Source organism: Lichenostomus cassidix, chromosome 6, assembly GCF_008360975.1.
Source record: "Lichenostomus cassidix isolate B80296 chromosome 6, HeHo_3.0, whole genome shotgun sequence".
NCBI classification, from domain to species: Eukaryota; Metazoa; Chordata; class Aves; order Passeriformes; family Meliphagidae; genus Lichenostomus; species Lichenostomus cassidix.
In genome coordinates this window covers 24,328,040-24,348,550 of record NC_139487.1, presented here as the reverse complement: position 1 = coordinate 24,348,550, position 20,511 = coordinate 24,328,040, and the positions used below count along the sequence as shown (strand labels likewise).

General features: G+C 40.2%; 3 protein-coding genes across 12 annotated transcripts in view; 1 reads left to right on the top strand and 2 right to left on the bottom strand.

Annotated features, from left to right (window-relative positions):
- Positions 1-3,603, top strand: part of RASGEF1A (RasGEF domain family member 1A) — a 154,196-nt gene extending 150,593 nt beyond the window's left edge. For all 8 annotated transcript variants that reach the window (XM_085064063.1, XM_085064058.1, XM_085064064.1 and 5 more), the window contains one exon: positions 951-3,603. In XM_085064063.1, the coding sequence (XP_084920189.1) occupies positions 951-975 (25 nt within the window). In that variant the 3' untranslated portion in view covers positions 976-3,603. The remainder of the gene's footprint in view (positions 1-950) is intronic.
- LOC146435489 (pulmonary surfactant-associated protein A-like) overlaps positions 1-8,195 on the bottom strand; it is a 287,765-nt gene extending 279,570 nt beyond the window's left edge. For all 3 annotated transcript variants that reach the window (XM_085064065.1, XM_085064066.1, XM_085064067.1), the window contains exon 1: positions 8,069-8,195. The gene's annotated coding sequence lies outside the window, so the exon portion shown is untranslated. The remainder of the gene's footprint in view (positions 1-8,068) is intronic.
- Positions 8,196-11,024: 2,829 nt separating this feature from the next.
- Positions 11,025-20,511, bottom strand: part of CSGALNACT2 (chondroitin sulfate N-acetylgalactosaminyltransferase 2) — a 32,773-nt gene continuing 23,286 nt past the window's right edge. Inside the window, exons 3-8 of the mRNA XM_085064055.1 lie at positions 19,238-19,454; positions 18,595-18,696; positions 17,023-17,201; positions 15,304-15,398; positions 14,165-14,246; positions 11,025-12,999 (exon numbers count right to left, since the gene is read on the bottom strand). Coding sequence (XP_084920181.1) covers positions 12,707-12,999; positions 14,165-14,246; positions 15,304-15,398; positions 17,023-17,201; positions 18,595-18,696; positions 19,238-19,454 — 968 coding nt within the window. The 3' untranslated portion in view covers positions 11,025-12,706. The remainder of the gene's footprint in view (positions 13,000-14,164; positions 14,247-15,303; positions 15,399-17,022; positions 17,202-18,594; positions 18,697-19,237; positions 19,455-20,511) is intronic.

Below are 20,511 nucleotides of genomic sequence, written 5' to 3'. Positions count from 1 at the left end.
ACCCGCATACCCAACTTCAAGCCATAATATACTTCTTTTTCCTTAAAAATTTAAATTTAAAAAAAAAACTCAAGTGGGGCTTGCATTTTGATAGAGTTTTTCCAGCCAGATCTGTTGAGGCTGCAAGATCACTGCTGGGACTATGAAAGAGAATGTCCTTTGTTTAGGCTATCAAAGACAGTAAAATAATCTACATTTGTAGCAGTGTTCAGGCATGATTTTCTCAGGGGAACAAAATGTATAGAGATAGTAAGAAAGTGCTCTCATCATAGCTAGGCACTTACAAATCATATAAAAGGATAGAAATTGCTAGGAACACACTAATTGTCAGCCTACCCTAAGGGATGATGTCTCAATGACTCCTCACCCTCCTGAGAACGGGAAGCACCACTTTTGTGTGCAAGGTGAGATCAATTAATGAGAATTTTTCCAATACTGAAGCCAAGATGAAGAGATTTGTAATTCATGAAGATTTAACCTATCTGTACCAGATAGGGAATGAGCAAAGAAGTCTGTATGCCCTAAGCTCTGTCCAGGTGCACTAAGACTATATTGTCCTAGACAAGACAATTTCCCATTGATCCCAGCAATTCTTAGGATGTCTGTGTGAGCTTTTCACTTATGACCCCATGCAATGCACCTTGTATTAAACCCAGCACTGTTGATCATGCAATAGCTGAACAGTGAGGAACAACAGAGGAACATATGTTAATATGCCTGAGCTCATCCTAAGGGCCTGAGGTAATGTTAGGCAAGTTAAATTTTCATCTTGTTTAATGTCAGCATCTCTAGTGAAATGCAAAGATTTATTCCAGTTTCTCGCAGTTGAAAAATCTAGCCCTTGAAGAGAGGCTTTCAGCTAATGATGCAAGATAGATCTACTGCCAAATCTCAAAAACTTTTTGTTGTGATAGAAAAGATAATTTTTTTTTAATTGTTTCATCTTTTAGGACAACTCTCCTTAATAGAGCCTGAGATTTTTGGATCCGACTTGCAGACTTTGAAGCACATCTAACGAATATGTTTTTACAACCCGAATGAAAGACTTGGACTGAGCTAAGAAAGACCTCACTGGATGAGGTCTGTTTTGTATATACAGTAACTTTTATGAAACAAAATGTGGTAAATATTTCACATGTCAACCTTAAGGCACTTACTGAAGGGTTTTGGTTTTTTATTTTAAATATAAGGGCAGGGCCCTGTTCTCAGAGATGAAATGTATCATGGGAGATGGTATCTTATTCTATCAGCATCCAAATTTTTATTTTTTATTACTTCCACCAAAATGAATACAAATTAGAACACCCATCCTAACTGAAGCCAGTGTTCAGGTTAAACACCCCATTGGAACAGTATCCTACAGAACACTCAGTATGTCTCCCTAGCTCTGAAATGAAGGCTCCCCTTCAGATCAGCAGAATTGTTCACAGATGTTCACAAGTGTTTGTTCCTCTCCTCCATCAGCAAATAGTGCCTTACAAGGTACTGAGCTTGTGTAGTTGTACCTTCTGACGCTGGGCTGGAAGTAAGGGAAATAAAAATATGGATGTCTCGAAACCAGCTACAATGTACTTTTTAAATAAAGCAGAGAATTATGGCACATGAAGTAGAGTATACCTGCCTGTAACACTGACGGTGCAGCAAACCTATTTTTGTTACATGATTTAAAGAGTTAAGATGGGGTAACTGCTGGGTCTGTGCGTTTGTGTGTGAGTATGTGTGTGTGCACATGTGGTGATGCACACATGTCTAAGTCTTAATACTTCTGGGAACTATCCTTTAAATTCTGGCTGTCAGAATAGTTTGTGTTTTCCTTTTGAAAAATCAGGGAATCTTTTTGTTTCAAGAGAAGAATGTCTAACCTAGATTACTAGCTCTGCAAAACAGCCCTAATATGCTTTTGTAAAAAAGAATTTTTGGAAAATAAAAAATCATCGTGGGCCAAGGAAAGGGAAGTAAACTCAGATGTCCAATTTGAAGTTAAGGCTAAAGTTTCCAAAGAAGCTTAAAAGAGTTCATCAAAATGACTTGGTCATTTAATTCCATTGGTTCCTTTGGAAAGTCCAGTCTGCGCTTACAATTAAAACAAAAACCAACTTAGAATGTAAGTTTTGTCTAGTCTTTTGCAAGCCATAATTAACTGTCTGAGACAGAACCCATTGAAATCTAAGGGTAAACACTCTTCAGAAATTAGTCAAACCTTTGAGCAGGTCATTACCAAAATCAGAGGTAACCTGCAAACCCATTGATGCTTGCCATTTCTACGTTCTCCTTTTAGTATGGAGTTTACGTCTAATTCAACTAAGTACCTGAAGAGCTTATGTTAAGATTCAAGGTATTCATTTCCCAGGGGAAAAAAAATATAGTTAGGACTTTCTCATCTGGTCTCTGAGTTAAGGCAGAAAAAAAACCAGGCTTAGATTAAGAACTGTTTTGTCTAATAAACAAATTACCCACAAATACCTACTTGTCTTTTCCAGTAATTTTTCTCTGAAGGCTTGAGGGCTGAATATAAGATAATAAGATAATAACTCAAGCCAGATAAATAGACTGGGTTTTTCTTTTTTTTTTTTCCCTATTCTAAAAGAAACCCAAAAACAGTCCCTCTAAAGTTGACAGTGGTTACAGCCTCCCTAATAGAGCCTCGCAGAGGAGCTCTGCAAGGACTTCTTTAAAAATGACCAGCTCTAAGTAGATGGTGTTTATCTTGTTCTGCCTTCTGTTGAAGAAGGGGCAAGACTTGCTGGACTGAGGGTCTGGTTTATTCCAGTCCAGCAGACTCTTCTTGCTTGAGTACCTACAGCCAAGAGCAGTGCCGCAGTTTGATGTTGCATCTGCAAGCACTTAGCAGAAACTTGCTGCATTGGCCCTGGAGTACGGTGAAAAATTTAAAAGAGCTTTCCCTCTTTCACTTCCCTCTTGACAAATGCTTAAAATTAGAGGAGTAAGCTGAGGTAAGGAAGGGAGACAAATCACCATTTCACTATTCCCATAGCATTGGCATCAAGGAGAAACAAAAGCAAGTTACAGCATGAGGAAGAAAGAAGTAGAATACTAACTGTTAACAAGAACAACCCAGGAAAGGGGAAGGGATAATTCTTATGACCTGCTGCTATTTTTCCTGTGCTGAAGTACCGGCCTTCAGCCCTGGATTCCAGTAAGAATATTTATACTGTATTATTACAGTGTTTTGCACTTTCAGAGATGTTCTAGCTAGTAACATTGTCAGACACTATAAGAGGGATTGTATATCAGCTTCGTTTATGTAATTGAAGTTTAAAAGGGATGCTTAAAATTTAAGAAAAAAAATATATATTTGAAATGCAATTTTAGAACACTTTCTGTAAATGTATAAAAGAGCTTTCACATGAATGTGCACTTCACCGGTCAATCAGTCCAAGTATATACTTGAAATCCATGCAGTATCTACATTGGTTCCCTTTTATTTTTCCTCCCTAAGTTTGATACGTTCCTTAAATACTGTGTTTTGCTATTCTGAGCTGAAATGCTAAATATAAAGCTGTACCATAAAGCAGGATATTCTGTGTTTGACTGGATGTGCTTGCATTAATAAAAAAAAAAAAGAAATTGCTTCAACCATGATTAATTTTTCTATAGTTGTTTTTCACTTGCAAATGTATCAAACCACAACCCAGAAGCTGAGTGAGGTGAACCAGCTGTGGAAAGCAATATGATCACAGTGAACCAACGGGTTACTTTTTGACTTGAAAAGCTATAGTGGGAAATATTTGGGTATCTCCAACAAAGGCAAGAGCAACACTAAGCCAACAATATGCTGCCACTTCTAATCTTCTCTCTATAATAGTATTTTATAGATTTGATAGTGTCTGTGCTACAGAATAATTTTGTTCTCTCAATGGAAGTGTTTAACAGTTCCGCTGTGTAAAAACATTGTGTCCTAAGAGCTGAATTTCATTTTTTCCTCCCCTGTATTTGTCCTCTGAACAGCAAAGCACAGGAACACTTGCTGGCTGCAGCAGACTGCAGGGTTTCCTGTGGCAAGGTTCCGTTGCCATTTCAACACCCCAGCACCTTGGGCTGCAGCCACTACCCTTTTTCATGCCCTGCTGTACAGAAGCAAAGCCACTTCTCCAAAGTCACACAGAGAACAGACAAACACAGAGCTGTGAGCAGAATCCAGCTTTTCTGCCCCAGTAACACCTCCTTTCTCAGGGATATAAGCCTTGGAAAAAAAAAAAATTACATCTTGGAAATGCAGGTGCTCTGAAAGTCCCGCAAGCAGTTTTAATCTGTTGGAAACTCTCTAGGGAGATGGTTTTGGTAACCAGACATCCACAGCAGACTCACAGACTTGAACAGTGCTGTGCTCAGTCATCACAGCTCATTAGAAAAGATAATGATGTTTACCAGCATTAAGAGGATCAAGTAGATAAGAGTCTTCTGATGGCCAGTTCACACTCATAATTAATATGAATATTACATTCTTGAAAACTCACTTCCAATTATGTCCCATCCAGTCATTAGGACAAATTAGCTATTTACACAGACATAAAAGTCAACAATAAAATTGCTTTCCAGGCCCTTCACTGCCATTAGAGCACAACACAGTGTGACAAGCAGTAGTTCAATGCCAGTAAGGTATCCTTAGTTACATTAAGAGCAATTTGATTTATCATGTTAATAATTCCCAAGAAACAGCTTTCTTTTAGCAAATAACTCATGAGGCAAAATTCGGCTGAGCAGTTAGCTGACAACTGATATTAGTACATCTTGTGGAGAGAAATCAGTAATTCTTCTGAGGACATGCTGACAGATCTTCCCTCTTCAGCCTTCAATGTATATAATTTCATCAGGGCAGCCCTAGTTTCCCAGCTAACCAGAAAAGCCTATTAGTGTGTGGAAGCATAATTTTGACCTTGTTCCATGCAGCAATTAAATAAGGCTATATGGACAATGAAATACTTCTAAAAAATTTTTTTAAAAAATCAAATTGCAGAAAGAACTCATCTGCAACTGTTAATGCATGTTATCAAGGAAGTTTCCAGACCAGTAAGGATGCAGATATTAGCAATAGCTTCTTTCAAATACTACTTTTCATGCTGGTCCCTGGCAAGGCAGGGATAACTAGGACGGTTTTGAGGTTCCAGCACATTTCTGTGGGTTCTGACAGAGGTTTACTGACCTTCACTGCTTCCCAAGGGGGATCATGGGCTTTGGAAGAGTGAGAAACCACATCTGGGGGTATAGCTCTGCAGTAACTTGAAATACAACAAATTACAACCATCTCTCTAATACTGTAACAATTGGAGAATGAATGCATTTGTAGTGTTTTCAATGTTATAAGCCATCTTTGATACCATCATTTTTATGGCTTCCTGATGGCACATTCAGCTTTTGCACAGAAAATGGATGCAATTGATTGCTGTAAGATAACTTCGGGATATTGTTTATTTTTATAATGAAATACTAAAAAGCAATCAAGTTCTGTGTCAAGCAGGGAGTGCTGCTACAGTCTGGGACATGTTCTGCCCTCTCCTTCAGAGGTGTGATGAGGAAAAAACTCAAACCTAGAAATGCAGCAGCAAATAAATACACTGTTTCTGATATATGAAGATGCACACTTTATAATATTGGTTACTTAGGCCCCTGACAACCAACAATAAAAAGCACTTACATGGAGAAGTCCTGCAAGAAACAGTGTTTGGCAAAAACAGTACACATTTACTTGAAACTATTAATAGCATCTACCAGGAAACCAAACCTACCAAACAAACCAAAGCTAAACACACAAACAAAAAAGCCAAAACCCAGGTCTGCTGCCACACAGAGAAGTCCTGTTTACGACTCTACTTCAGCACTAAGCCTGCAGACCATTTTACAGGATTGATAGAAAGCTGGAAGTGAACACAAACCAAAGCACCACCTTCAAACATCTTCACCTACTACAGGACAGAAAAAGGAGAAACTTGAAATTTAGCAGAAATTTGCTTCTAGTATTTCTAATCTTATCTGGCTTCTTCAGATTAAGCAGCAATCTTGAAAGTAATGTAATTCTGTTTGGGGGCAGAAGTCAAATGAGTTCCAGCAGAATCTCATTACACAGAAAACTACTTAACATCTTTTTAATCCCTATCACATGAGCACACTGTGGCCTCTTCTGATTCCCAGGCATATTAAATTCAAGGCATCTTGCTTTCCATCAGTGTCAACATTGAAAGTTTCCTTTAAAATATTTACACAACATTCATTTGTTTGCATTCAATTCAAAGAACATACTGCTAACAACAGTCCACCTCCACAAATATGTCACCAGTGGCAGCAACAGAGCACTGGGGGACTCAACAGACACAGTTGTAAGGCATGAAGTTGACTGAAGTCTTGGATGTTTACAGCACAGCCAGAATTCAATGAAATAGTCAACTATTCTTGTCTGTGGACATAATAGCTCCCTGTTGAAGAATTCGTCTCAGTTTGGGAAAAAAAAAATCACTCCTAAAATATTTCAAAAACATAAAATCCAAGCAAGCAACGAATAAATTCACAGATGCAAGCAAATCCATTTTCTTTTCTTATACACCTCTTTCTACTTAAAAATTTCAGAGTATCCAAATATTCCAAAAAGAATTTCACAAGAACCCAGCAGCCAAAAAAAATCACGTTGACAAGATTTTTAAGAGCAAACACACACAGAACCCCCCCATCATCTGCTCTGTGGACTGCATTTACAGCCAAAACACCCTCCCAGCTGCTCCTCAGGAACTTCATGGCCCAGGAAAAGCTGTGACTTGCAAACCTGAGAGGAGCCAAAGCTGTCTCAGGGCTCCTCTCCAAAGCACTCCTGAGCACCAAGCAATCACAAAGGATTTTATTTTTAACTCAGACTATCCCTTTAACATGATCATTTTCCCCATGGATTGTAATGAAGTCAGCAAGAAGCCACTTAAGTCTGCATTAGGCTGCAGGAAATCTGCAAAGAGCTCAGGCTCTCCCAGGGCCAAAGCCATGCTGTGCCTGTGAGCTGGTGTTTGCACAGCTCTGCTCAGCTTCCCCTCCTGTCCTCCACATCCATCACACTGGGAGAAGAGCATTTTCCCCTGCTTCTCACAGGAGGAGCTCTCCAGTTGTTTCACAGCTGTGACTTTGCTGCCTGGGCACATTTGCCACTGCCTTCAACAGGAGCCAGATCAAACACCACACCTGGGAAGGCTGGTTGATGACCCCCACATTATATTTCATTTCACTCCAGAGATACATCCCTTTTTTAAAACAGCACTTCTACCCAAAGTCAGAGAATGCTCCAGCACTGTCAAAGAGCACATGCTCCCACCCTGGACATGCAAATGGCAAAGCAATTGATAAAAATCCCCCAAACCAAAGAGCAACCAAACAAAATCAAACCAACACAAATATAGATGAAATTTTCAAGATCAAACACCACCAGAATCATAAACACAAGATCATCTTACACTAGCATAGCAAATGGCAAGAATGAGTTAATATCCTCTTTCACCTGCAAGTTAAATACAAATGCAAAGTATTCTGCCTATGAAAGAAAATTATAAAGCCCTTTGCTAAGTCGACTTGCATCAGCAAAGCATTTTTACACCTTTTACAGCATAAGACTAGAGAACATGGGTCAAGATATTTAAGTCATACATTACATGCAAGTCCTGTAGTTGCAAGGCAACTTTGAAACTGTTTGAACTAAAAATGCTCCAGAAAAACTCACCATACCACATCTAAACTTAGAGCAGCTCAAACAAACCAGCTAAATGACCACAAACTTCAGGTTCAGAGGCACCCCTACCTTACCCTGGAATAGACTAAGCTAACCAAAACAGAGCTGTGTTTTAATAAAACCTTATGCAAACATCAAGACTTAAATATAAAAGGGATTTTTCACATTCTACCTGTAGGTGAGAAGTACTTTTGCTGCATGGCACTTCCATACAGTTCCCAGCTCCAATGCCTACTCTTCAAAGCCAGCAAAACACAGCCTTTACAGAAACAAATAAGGTCTCCTAATAAAAAGGTGGAAGCAATTCCCTTCGCAGCACAATCTCAAAAATAACAATGAAACATTTACCTTACTCAAACCCAGGAGAGAGCCCACAGAGATTGGGAAAGGAGAACCTTATTCTGCCAGCTCCTGGTCCCAAGTGAGGGGAGGCTGCTCTTCCCCAGGGCTAATTAATCCCAGCTGCCCTCATTATTGCAAACACCTGGGGCAGAAGCAGCCCCTGAGGGGCTCCCACTGCTCTGCCCCTCCTCAGAGGAGGGCTGGGCTCATCTCCAGCTGGGACCAACTCCGCACGGCCTGAAGGCAATCGTGATGATAAATTCACACCAGCTGGGAGCCTGGGCCACGGGCAGCCAGGGCAGAGGGGCACTGGGGGTGTGTGGGTGCTTGCACAGCTCCCAGCTGTGTCCCCAACAGCCACCCCACACAAAGGCACTGCTCAGTGCCAGGCATTAGCAAAACCATGCTACAGTATATGCTGTGCCACAAAGGCAGGGTCTGCAGAGCCACTGAACCACACAAGCATAAAACAACCCCAGTGTTTTAGCATGGTCTCCTTTCCTGTAAAGCTTTTGCAGTGAAAACAGGTGGAGTCCTTTAGTTTGCAATCAGTCAGGCCGAACAAGGAACAGGTGAGCATGGTTGGGGCATGAACCAAACACTGCTTAAGCTCATTAGCCTCATGTTCCTTCACAGCTGAGCACAGTTTGAATAATTCTCTCCTTAGGATGTATGTGGGAGTCCCACACAGCAAGAGCACCTCAGGCAAATGAAAGGTACACCCACCTCAGATACACAGGAAGCTTTTAGCACTACACTGATGCATCAATAAATTACTGATTTATGCTGAAACACCATTTTAAAGGTTATTTGAAGTTCTTTTCTTTCATTCACTGATCTGACAAAGCAGAAATTTTGTTCTAGTTTATATTTTGGCATGAACTAAAAGCATCTAAATGTCTGCCTTCAGATACAAGTGGTTAGGGCTTACCTACCACTTCTCTTTCCCTCCTTATGTAATTCTCTTCTTGGAACACAATTTCCAAAAAAGTTTTGATTTTCATAGGCGTGTGTATCTCAGAGTCCAAAGGCTTTTATGAAATTTAAAAAACCCACTAAGTATTTTCTTCAGGATGCAGGAGACCCAGAACTATTTCTCTAAGTTTTACTGCTTTTCTATCTGTATTTTCTGGTTCTCCAAACCACTATCTACTCCTCACATTGAGTAACATATTTTTAAACAAATGCACAACCCACATTCTTGCCTGCAAAGGGTCTCAAGTAAAAGTGCATCCTGAGCTAATCTCATCTTGACCTCCCCTAATGAAGAACACTTCCCCTTCCCTCCAGGACAGACTACAGATTGTAAATTCCTTGGAAAATGTTACAATTTATGTGGCTAGCGCACAACAGAAAAAAAAATTACTTCACAATCCAGTGGAGCATGTTCCTATTTAAATAAGTGTTACTATATTTACTACTCTAGCACTAAAATGCAGTGATTCCTCCAGGAAAACACTTGGACCACAGCTCAAAAAAAGTGTGTTACATAAACAGCATCTGTCAAAACAGGAGGACAAGGCCCAGCACTTGGCCATGTAACCCAAGCACTGACCCCGGGCACAGATTGTGATTCCAAAGCCTGATCCTGTCACTTTTCTTTGCAGCACCCCTGCAGCATCCTGAGCTGCACAGCGTGGGGTTTGCTCTTCCTCTGCAGGCAGAGCACACCCTGGGGAAGCCAAGAGCAGGTATTGCTCTCAAACAAGAGGTTTTTATATTTGAAGCATGACTAATTTCCTCCCTTTCTTGGACGAAGTTAGGAAATACAACCAAAGAAGTAACCCATCTTACTGGGAAAGAGCACACCTGCCCTGCATGACAGCTCAGAGCAGCAAAACAGCAACAGTGCTGCTCACAAACACAGGCTGGTGTTACAGTGTGCCTGTGCCCAGCTGCAGCAGAGGCTCCATACACTCAGGTAACTGAAATCACTTCATAATTAAGGCATATCCCACTAGTTCTGTTCTAGCTCCATTACACAGCAAAAGCAGTGGTGTGCACTCAAACCCTGGGTGTACAGAGCTGCTGAGCTGGTGTGTGCCACAGCAACATCTCACACAGGTGGGTACTGCAGGGAGCTGAACTGAGACAAGAGAAGCCCCAGGCCTCCATCTCCTGAACTCACAGGAGCCCTCAGTTCAGGAGCCCTGTGGAATACATGTGTCAATGCCAAACACACACATTATTTCCAAGAGTTCTGACTTCCGTGTAACTCCAGTGCATTCACTTCCACCTTCTGGGATGATGAACAGAAAAAAGTTTCCAAAAGTGGTTCCTGGTGACTACACTCAGCTCCAGACTTCCCCAAACACCTTCCAGCATTGACACTGTGGACTGTTTTCCATGACACAGATGGGGACAGCTGACACTGTTGCTGATAAGCACAACCACGAAGTGGAAAACAGCAGAACTGGAGACACCTGGATATCAGCACTCTGCTGTGTTTCCAAAACATGAGAACTGGCCCAACTGGATCCTCCTGAGGCAGCATCTGAGTGCTGAGGTGCAGCAATGCTGGACACCTGTGCACTACCTCCATACCCATCCCAGGGTGTGTCAAGCAGTGGTGGAATCAGTGAGACGCATTTTTGGATGCTTCTTGTGCAGCAGATCCAGAACAGCAGCAGCAGCTGAAGTTTTAAAGGCTGGAGTCTCAGCAGAACGCCCCACTTGTATCTTTACCCCAAGTCATAATACCAATGTATTTAATCTTTTCCTCACCAGTATCTTACAATTTTTGTTAGCAACCATCAAGATATCCAAGGTAACATCTGGTCTAAGTTAAGTTGTCTAACAAACAAACTCAGCACTTTCATATCTGGTCTGAGTAGATATCTGAGATGCAAAATTGAGCTGGTTGAACTTCTCACTGCAAATATTATTTTTATTTGAATCCACTGTGTTATGCTCTGTACAATATTATTGTAAAAATGTATTTCAAAGAAACAGCCTAAAACAGTTTCTAAAATGCAGAAATTCCATTTATTATATTGAGAATATCAGTTGCAAGAAGTCTTGCAATGCATTCTCTTCACTCTAAGTACAATACAGTACACTGTTCTCCACAATAAGTTACATAAAGGCAAATTTTATGTACATATAAAAAAGGATCAGTGCCCAGAACTATTTGCACAGCATATCTGCTATTCAGAAATCAATCATTTAAATCTTTAGTTGCCTTCAGAATTCTTGATCAAAATAAATCCATAAACAGATCTTAATTACCTGGTTTGAGAAAGGTTTTCAACTAGTATCTAAATTCAGCAGAAACCACACAAATGGTTTAACCACTGAATTAGCATTCTCTGCATTCATTCTATAAACAAATGTATTAAAAAACGAGGCATGCCATATGGTATCATATAAGACAACATGGAGAGAAATGACCTGCCTGCATTTGAACTGAACCAAAACACCCAAAAGGGAAGTAACAAAGTAGTAGTGCCAGTGTACAAGGCACTGATGAGACCACAGCGTAATTCCGCTTAAACATGCTCAAAAACCCCAATAAGCAAAAAAGACCCAGAGGAAAAAAAACCCAACACCCTAAAACATCCTCAAACTGAAAAAGTGAAGAATAAGGCTACTAGGATAATCAGTGGAATGAAGTGCATTGTATAAAAAAAGACGGTAATAGCACTTGCTTTTTCAGTCACTGAAACAACTAAGAGTATATGACACCTTAGGAAAACATGGCAGGAAAATGCCCAAAAGAGAAAGAATGCACAAGGACAATACTGGCATAATAGCAAACAGGCCTCTAATAAATTCACATGGGAATGAAAAGATGGTTCCTCAACTTAAAGGATGAGATACATAGGCAGGACCTTGGAATAAGGAGGAGTGGGGTCAAAAATATTTAAACCAACAAGTTTAATAGCATAGCTCAGTTTATAGAAGGGATGTGGCATCCACTGTGGGAATAGACCAGGCCCAGAAACATCTAGCTGGAATGTTCCCAACTTGTCTGATCCATCACTGAGATAAGAAGGTGGTGTCTCCTTTGCAGTGTGAACTTACGTTGTATGCTCTAAAATTCCACTTAAAAGGATTTTCATTCCCACCCCCCCAAAATTACTCTATATTAAACTGTGTCAATGTCTGTTAATACAGCAAATGCAGCACCAAGCCCTTGCTGTGGAATCAGCACCCAGCTCAGCTGCTGTACTGGTCAGCACATCCATGTACCTTTCACAATGAGATTATTTTTCCACACCTTACTCTTGTTTCTACAATGGAGTCTAAGTATAGTATCCTTCTAAAGTCACAGTGCAGTGAGCCATACAGACTGAAAATATTCAAGACACAAAAGATTATTTCATTTAATTCTCAAAAGAATGCAAATATAAAAACAGAAATGTACCACATGGAAAAGTGTTGAATTGTACATTCCACAGATTTTTGCAGTCAATACTGAAGACACCTTCCTTGAACTACATATGCTGTCCAATTTAGCTGAGGTGCTTGAACTCGCAAGATATGTAGGGAAGAGCGTATCAGTCAAAGGATTACTTGGGAAACAAATACAAGAACCAAAAACCCTCTAGACTCTTCTTCACTGAAAAAGAGAGGCACTGCATTTGTAAGCTGAATTAAGGCTGTAAAATGATGCTGGTTCCCTGTGAATTGGAAGCCATCCCGTCACCCCACGGGCTCGCTGTTAGTCCTGTAGGCCTGCTTGCGGAGGTGCGTCTCGATCTCCTCGCGGAACACCAGCATGCCCAGGTGCGAGTGCGACGCCTCGTTCATGGCTTTGGACTGGATGCACATGCGGTACTGCTCCGGGGTCAGCTCGTCCGCACAGTGCTTCTCGTGCCACAGGTGGAAGAGCCCAGGCACCGGGGTCCTGATCACCATGAGCTCCCCGTGCAGGTACTTCCTGTAAAGGTGAACATCCTCGCCGCCCCAGCCTTTCACTTCCAAGTCAAAACCCCCTACAAGAACAGTATCAGAAACTGTTATTTGGGCACACAGGCAAGAGGAGCAATGCTTTATGTGTAACGTGTTACCAGATCTGGTACAACATTCCAGAAATTCTGTAGCAACTAACTAGGTTTTCCATGCCATAGCATGCCAATTTGAGGGACAGGAGCTTCAAGAATACCACATCCTTTGTGGTGGAAACTGCCCAGGACACAGATCTGCTGACTTCAGAAAGTCTCTTAGAGCAGTGTCTCCAAATTGCATTATGCATGACATGCCATGTGACAGCTGCAGAAAACTGTAGGCAAACCTCACTGGCTATGCTTTTGGATTATTTTTAGGAAGCGTAATGGATTTTAGCAGCTGGAAAATGATGCAGTCATGCACCATATGAGAAATCCTCTCTAAAAATGCCAGCAATTACTCCACAGGTCACAATTCAAAAGGCTGGATTAAGGAAAGGAACAAGGTTCACCATTTTAAGCTCTCTTGTTTTTCCAGGACCACAGTGAAGATCAAGCCAGGCTCTTGTAAAATTTCAAAACTCCAGAATGATGAAGTCTTCATTTAGCAAGTACCATACAGATGGCAATCTGACTGCTATTAGCAATCAGCCTGCATTCAAGCCATCAGACAGCACACAGGGCTGTATCATTACATCTCCTGGCACATTTACATCTTCTGGCAGACTATCTTCACAACCATCTTCCACATTTAAGCACATCAAGCTGTTCTCAGTTTTAGGAACATGCCACAAGGGGGGGCAAAGCCCATTGCTAAAGCCTCCAACAACTGTACTCAACTTCTCAAGGCTCTTTAAAAGAAAGGATTTGAATGCTTCTTGTCTAAGTGAGTGGTTTATTTGAGTGACATGTTTCTTAAACTTGATTCATTTGCTTCACCAGACACAAAGTAAAAAAAAAAAAAGCAATCTTTTTAAAAGTTCTAGAGTGAAATGTTTCTACTAAAACTATTGTGTCTTTTAAAACACTGAACAGATGGGACATCAAAATCTTGAAAAACTAATCTATCTCATTGGTCAAACTTGTCAAGAAAGTCTGACTGCTGGGCTTGGGAAAATAATACAAGAAATAAATACATCACTTTCCTGTCATTGGATAAGACCAGAGAATCACGTTTTAAACACACAATTTTTTTTCTTTAGTCTCATCTTACCAACAGTCAGAAAGTCTGTCCGATATTGACAAGTCATCCCAAAGCCAAAATCCCTCCAGAAACCAGAATCCTTCTTGTGTACCTGCAATTTTAAACCAGTGTCATTTTGAAATGTAAAATACAACAAATGAGGTACATTGCACTGGGTTTTGCAGAAAGCTAAGCTCTTCCAATCATTTGCTCAGTGAAGGATAGAGCGTAACAACACTTCTGGTATTTCTGTGTCATGCACTCATGTGGGGCTTCCTAGTGCCCTGCTGTTCACTTCACCCTCTGCCTTCCAGTTCCAAACACTCACCCTCACTGCAGTTCCCACATTTATCTTTCTGCTGCACCACCTCTGTTTTCTATATATCTGCCCAGACCAAGCAGTAAATTAGTCCACTGCTAATACTCTGATTCCTATCCATTTTTATGGCCATATCTGTCTCTTGATCTGATATGACAAGAAAATTAAGATTTGTGATTGAAGTCAGCACCCATAATACTGTAAGCTCAAAAGAGTGAACAGCAGAGCTGTCAGGCAGATGCTCACTCCTCTCTCAGATGTGACTACCTGAGGCCATATGCAAAACCTTCTCTCCAACCTTCAGTAGGATCCTTGCAAACAATGTAAGGAACAAGGACTACTATGTTTTTGTTTTAATACAGCCGTGCTTTGAACTACTGTTTTCTTTTCCTCCTCCAAACCTGTCCACAACCAAAGTCTCAGCTACAAAACACAATTTCATCTATGCAGTCTCTTGAAAGAGAGTCAGACTGAACAATTATCATTCAGAAGTTTTTTGCCTTTCACTTATTCTTTGTTTGCTGGAATGTACAATAGCCATGTCACGCCACCATCCTCCTAAAATACTGGCTTTCCAAGCCAGAATAAGCAACAGATCAGAACTACCAACTTCACTGATTAATAGCAATTATTTCTTTTAAACTAAGCGGAATTGCAAGTTTATCAAAGAAAAAGTTTTGTATTGCTTGACAAGAGTTTGTTCCAAGTGCTTTGCCCACAATGGAGAAAACCGTTTAGATATGCACTGCCAAAGGTCTCAGATAGCCCAAACAGACTATTAAGTTACACTTAATTTTGTTTTAATGCAAAGCACACCTAATTTCTATCCAGAATAAATCATGCTGCTTACCAATTGCTGCTCCACAGGAGGTGGTATATCTTGGTTGGCATAGACAATAGCAGGATTGTAAAGGCTGAATACCACAGGATAGAAAACCTTTTTCCCTGCAAGTCAAAAGGTAATTGTTACTCACTGTGGCATGCTTTCTGAAGGCTAAAAGAAACCAGAAACACTCTTTTAATGGAAAATATTACCTATTAGGCATCTAGTGGAAACAAATAAACACAAGGCCTAGCTGCTAAGATTTCCCACCTAGGAAGCCTGTAACATCTAGTGGGGCAGAGCCCATAAAATTAAAAAAAAAACCCAAACATGTATGCATGTTTACAAGAACATACATGTTATATATACAATACATATTACACTATTGATCTACATTTATATATAGTTATATATGCTTATGTAAAATATTATATATATTTTAGTATCACATTAGGTGACAGAGAAAAATTCCTGCAATAATGACATGCAGTAAAACTAAAAAAATAATCAAATCCAAGTAACACATTACATTGTTGAGTTTTATGAATTTGTCTCTTTCCACAAACATGTAAAAGCAGGTACATCCAGGACATCCTGCAAGGGCATCAAGCATCATGAGCATCCTGACTATGCTGAAAACACCAGTTCTATTACAGAAGCCAGATTAATATTTTTCCACAAATGTCTTGCATTACCAATGCAGCAAAGGTATTGACAAGAGTCCTAAAGAATATTCAGTACCCTGATCTGGGCGTGAACTGAGTGAGCAGCATTTTCAGATCTCACTTGAAGCAAAGGTGACAAACAAATGAATTGTAAAGCAGTATCTTGAGCTCTCTTCCTTGTAAAAGCTCATGATAATCCTCTACAAAATTTTTCCAAGTATTTATACAACTTGTTTCATGAAGTGCAGAGACAGACAGAAATGAAAGAAAAAGCAAGAAGCAGAACCCAAATATCTGGTTTCTAAAGAATTTTCCTGCCTGTTTATTAGGTGAAGAAAAAGAATCTATTGATTCCAAATTGACATTTGGAGAAAATGGTTTCTGGCTGCAACAAATTTGGAATAAGAGTAAACATTAAAAAAAGAACCCAAACACACATTTGACAGGAGGAGGCCTTCAGCAGCATGCTTCTTAACTCCAGAAAGCTTTATCCTTCTTGGCAGAAGCTTGTAGAACAAGCAAGCCTCATACTAACTTAAGAAAAGTAATCAGAATATTTCAGAGCTTGGAGTGTAAGTGTGGAACATTAACTCAGTCTCCATAAGGAGCATATTGTAGCTCTACTGAAAGCCATTTGCATGTGATGTGTCTTGGCCATACATATGTGAGAAGAGATAAACCAAACTTGTTCAGAGATTTCAGCATAACAAAAATCATCTTCCACTGTGGAGCGTTACACTGAGTTTTGTTATACAAACTTACATGCAGTTTAATTGTTAAAGCAATTAAAAGGTCCAGCTTTCTTTTAGACAGCTAAATCTCAAGAAAACATGAAAATCGTACATGTTGTACAAAAAAGACAATGTGTTCTTAAAACAAGCTACACTAAGGCAAAAATCATTTCTCAGTCTAAATATTATTGCCTTTTGTGCAGAGTGTGATTCATTTTCCAGGGTGTGTGGTACTGAATGAGCTCCACCATTCAAGTGAAGTGCTCTTTGTTTTCTGTATGCTCAGCACAGGTCAGTTGAAGTCAAACACAGTGACAAGGCTCTGTTCCAGCAACACTAAGGGAACATACCGGGCTCAGCATTTAAGCGACAACTGTTGAGGAATTCGGCTGTGAAATAAACATCAACATCACAGAAGAACATCAGGACCTCGCCCTTTTCCCAGGCTCTGGCACCCATGTCAAGTCCTCGGCCTCGGTTAAATTCCTCATTGAGAGAGACAAGCGTGTAATTGTGGAAGTCAGTTTCTCTACAAGAAAAACACAGCCAAACCCATAATAAATCTGTGGGGAGGGGTAGAGGGACCATTTGTAGGTTTCCAGCATTTTACAGGAATTTAATTCCAGAAATTCAAAAAGAAAAACAGTGATCAGAATGAGGAAAAAAAAGGAACTGTTACAATTAATTGTCTATTTTATCAAATAATAGATACCAGTCTTATTTTGTAACTTCACTTTGTGTTTAATCCTTCAGTCAGATTAAAAGGCCTTTTGTCAACTGACATGAATTAAAATAGTCTCTTGAATTACAGTGGTATCTAAAATTTGTCCCCACAAACTAAGAAGTCCTGACTAACAGAGCAGTATCTGTCTTCACCAGCTCACAGAAGAGAGTGAGGAGGAGCCAGTCCTGGCACCACCAAACTCATGTGGCAAAGGCCATCTGTGTGGTGGTGCCACCATAACCCAGTCACTTTGCTTCTCCTCCCTATTTACCAGCAGCACACAGGCCTGTACTCATGGCAGAAAAGGGAAGGAGCAGCAAACGGAGACTGCAAACACACCCAGAGAATATCTTCAAGCAAAGTTGTGTCTACTTCAGACACATTTCAGAGGAAAATGCTTGAAGATAACAGAGTGAAGATACTCAACAGCAGCACCACCAAAAAGACAAAAAAACAGCTAAATGCCCAGTGAGTCTGCAGGACTCACTCAGTGCTCTGAGGGACATCTCACAAGGAGCAGGGCAGGGAGCAGAGGCCTCAAAAATGGAGGGGTCCAGCACACAGCAGGTGCTAGGGAGACTGCAGCAAAAAAGGCAGAAATTCTCTCCTCTCTTCCTACAAGATGCCTGTGCACGTCACAAGCTGGTGACAAAGTAGCCTGTGTCTAATCTCTGTGACTGAGAAGAGCTCGGCCAGCATGGTGAGACAGGGACCACATGAGAGCTCCAGGGTAACTGGCTCCCAGTTCAGGGATGAGCACAAGGGCTCAGGTAGTGAAGGAGCCCTTTGGCTATAGGGTAAAGGGTGCCACTACCTGTGCCTACTTTGTAAATTGTCTCTCCAGTGAAGTCACTATTGAAATGTACATCCCAGTTTCAAAGAACTTAATCTCTGACGAATCTGTTAGCATGACTGAACATCCACTGCAAAACTCACCCCTGATGGTTTTTGGACTGTCAGATAGAAACCTCAAAGTCTTTTCCGGCTATAACTTGATTTTTAGTAGTCTTCAGGAAACTTTTGCAAACTAAGCTGTAAAATGCCAACCATACCATAGTGTACAGTAAATAAAGCTCACATTTCCTAGTAACCTGCAACAGAGTATTAATTTATTGGGTTTTTTTTCATTATCTTTACAACTATTTAAAATGCCAATTAATATTGTTTGTAATAACTGATGTTGGATTGATACACTTACCTAGCTACAGATTCCAGGATGCTTTTTACTTCTGATAGACCATCTTGTCCAAAGTACACCACTGTCAGGTGAACACGCTTATCCTGATGAATACACACATCCCTATAATCACAAAAATAAGCTGATATTAATAATTACTTGCAACACAACAAAAAACTTCAGGTACTTAAAAAGCTACTGCATTAAAAAGTATTAGCAGATTTAAGTATTCTGGTTAGACATCAAATGGCTTCAAAGAAAACAAGGAAAGACGTTTTTCCCTCTTCTCTCCCCATCTTTCTCATTTGAATCAAAATGTTCCAATACTGTGTGTCACATTCCAATACTTTATTTTATAAACAGGCACTCTACAACTCATGTAAATACAAAAATTATGTTTGAGATTGTCTGTGTCCAGGTTCACAATGACCCTGGCATTTGGTCAAAAAGGGGTTTTGTTGCAATTTGAGAATCTCTTAAATCCTCTTAGAAGGAATGTTTTCTCCATACAGTAGGTTCAATTACAAACATCTCAAGGCAGTTGCACACAATGTTGGAACCGTTGGTTCTGTTGCAAATCAACCACAACAGGAATTCATTTTGAAAAGGAAACAAAATACTGAAAATCAGCAACATAGCTCACTATACAATCTCAGGCACCTACCTAAAGTTTTGCATAAATTGTGCAAATGCCTCAGTTCTTCCAGCAAGAGGAACAATAATGTTAATGATCGATCTAGAAATATCGACCGTTTCACTCTTCACTTTCATGAGGGGTCCAAAAGGTCGGAACAAGGTGACATGCCTGTACTCCATGCCATCCATCTTCTTATAAAACAGCTCATACTGTGTCCCCTTATCTCTTTCTGTACGATAGTAACCTGAAGAATAAGTCACACAAGCAATATGTGAAGTCAAAGATCCCAGCAATTGTATTTCAGAAACACTGATTTCCTAAGAACTAAAGAAGTGAGGGCAAAACTTCTGGGCTTCTCTTAAAAACATACAAAATTTCCACAAACTGAAATCAATCACAGCCACCCTTCTATCACTCTAGGTCAGACCTGAAAAACAATCCCAAACAAATGCCAGGTTCCTCTGCTTCTTAGAGACAACAGGTTTCATGGTCCTATGACAACTTCTCAGACAGAATTAGCATTGGGTCTTCCCAACAAAAAGGGAATTCAGCTATTTACTATGGAAAAGGATGGCTGAAATCTAATATCGCTTGCTCTTAAGCCCTTCAGTAAGAATCCAGCACTGAGCTAGTCCACAGTAAAATCTGAGATCATCTGGCCAGTAATCAGCACAACAAAGTACAATTTGTTCTGTGGGCAGAACGAATGACAGTAACTTCCTTGACAAAGTCTGCAAAATCTGACATGTGGCATCTAAACAAGAAAACCTGTGTGATAACGCTGGAATGCTTTAAAAGTGTTTTCACTGTTGACCAGTAGTTAGTGCTTTCCATCTGGTAAACAAGGCAGTGGTGTTTCACATTTTCTATGTGGCTGTAACATGTTAAGACTATTTGTTGAGAGATATTTTACTCCTAATGGGTAGGAAAAATCTGTCCCATTCAGAACATGGTTCTTTAATTTGAGGACCATCAAGGAAGCAAGTTAAACCAACACTGCAATTTTACACCACACAGGAAAGGACTGAGTCTCATCTCTAGTTTTGGCCAAACTAACCTCTGTGTTGCTAATTCAATATCTATACTAACCTGAGAGTAAGAAAGGATGACAGGAAAAATCCTTCAACAAAAATGCCTTATGTTCATCCCATCTCTGCTCTCCTCTCAGCAGCAAGGAAAAGATGTATTATCCAGAAGGAACACAAACTATGCCATGAATTGGCGTTACATTGCAGTTAACTGGCCACCCAGACCACTGAGAAAGTTACAAACAGCTGCATATTCCCAAGTGTGATGAACAC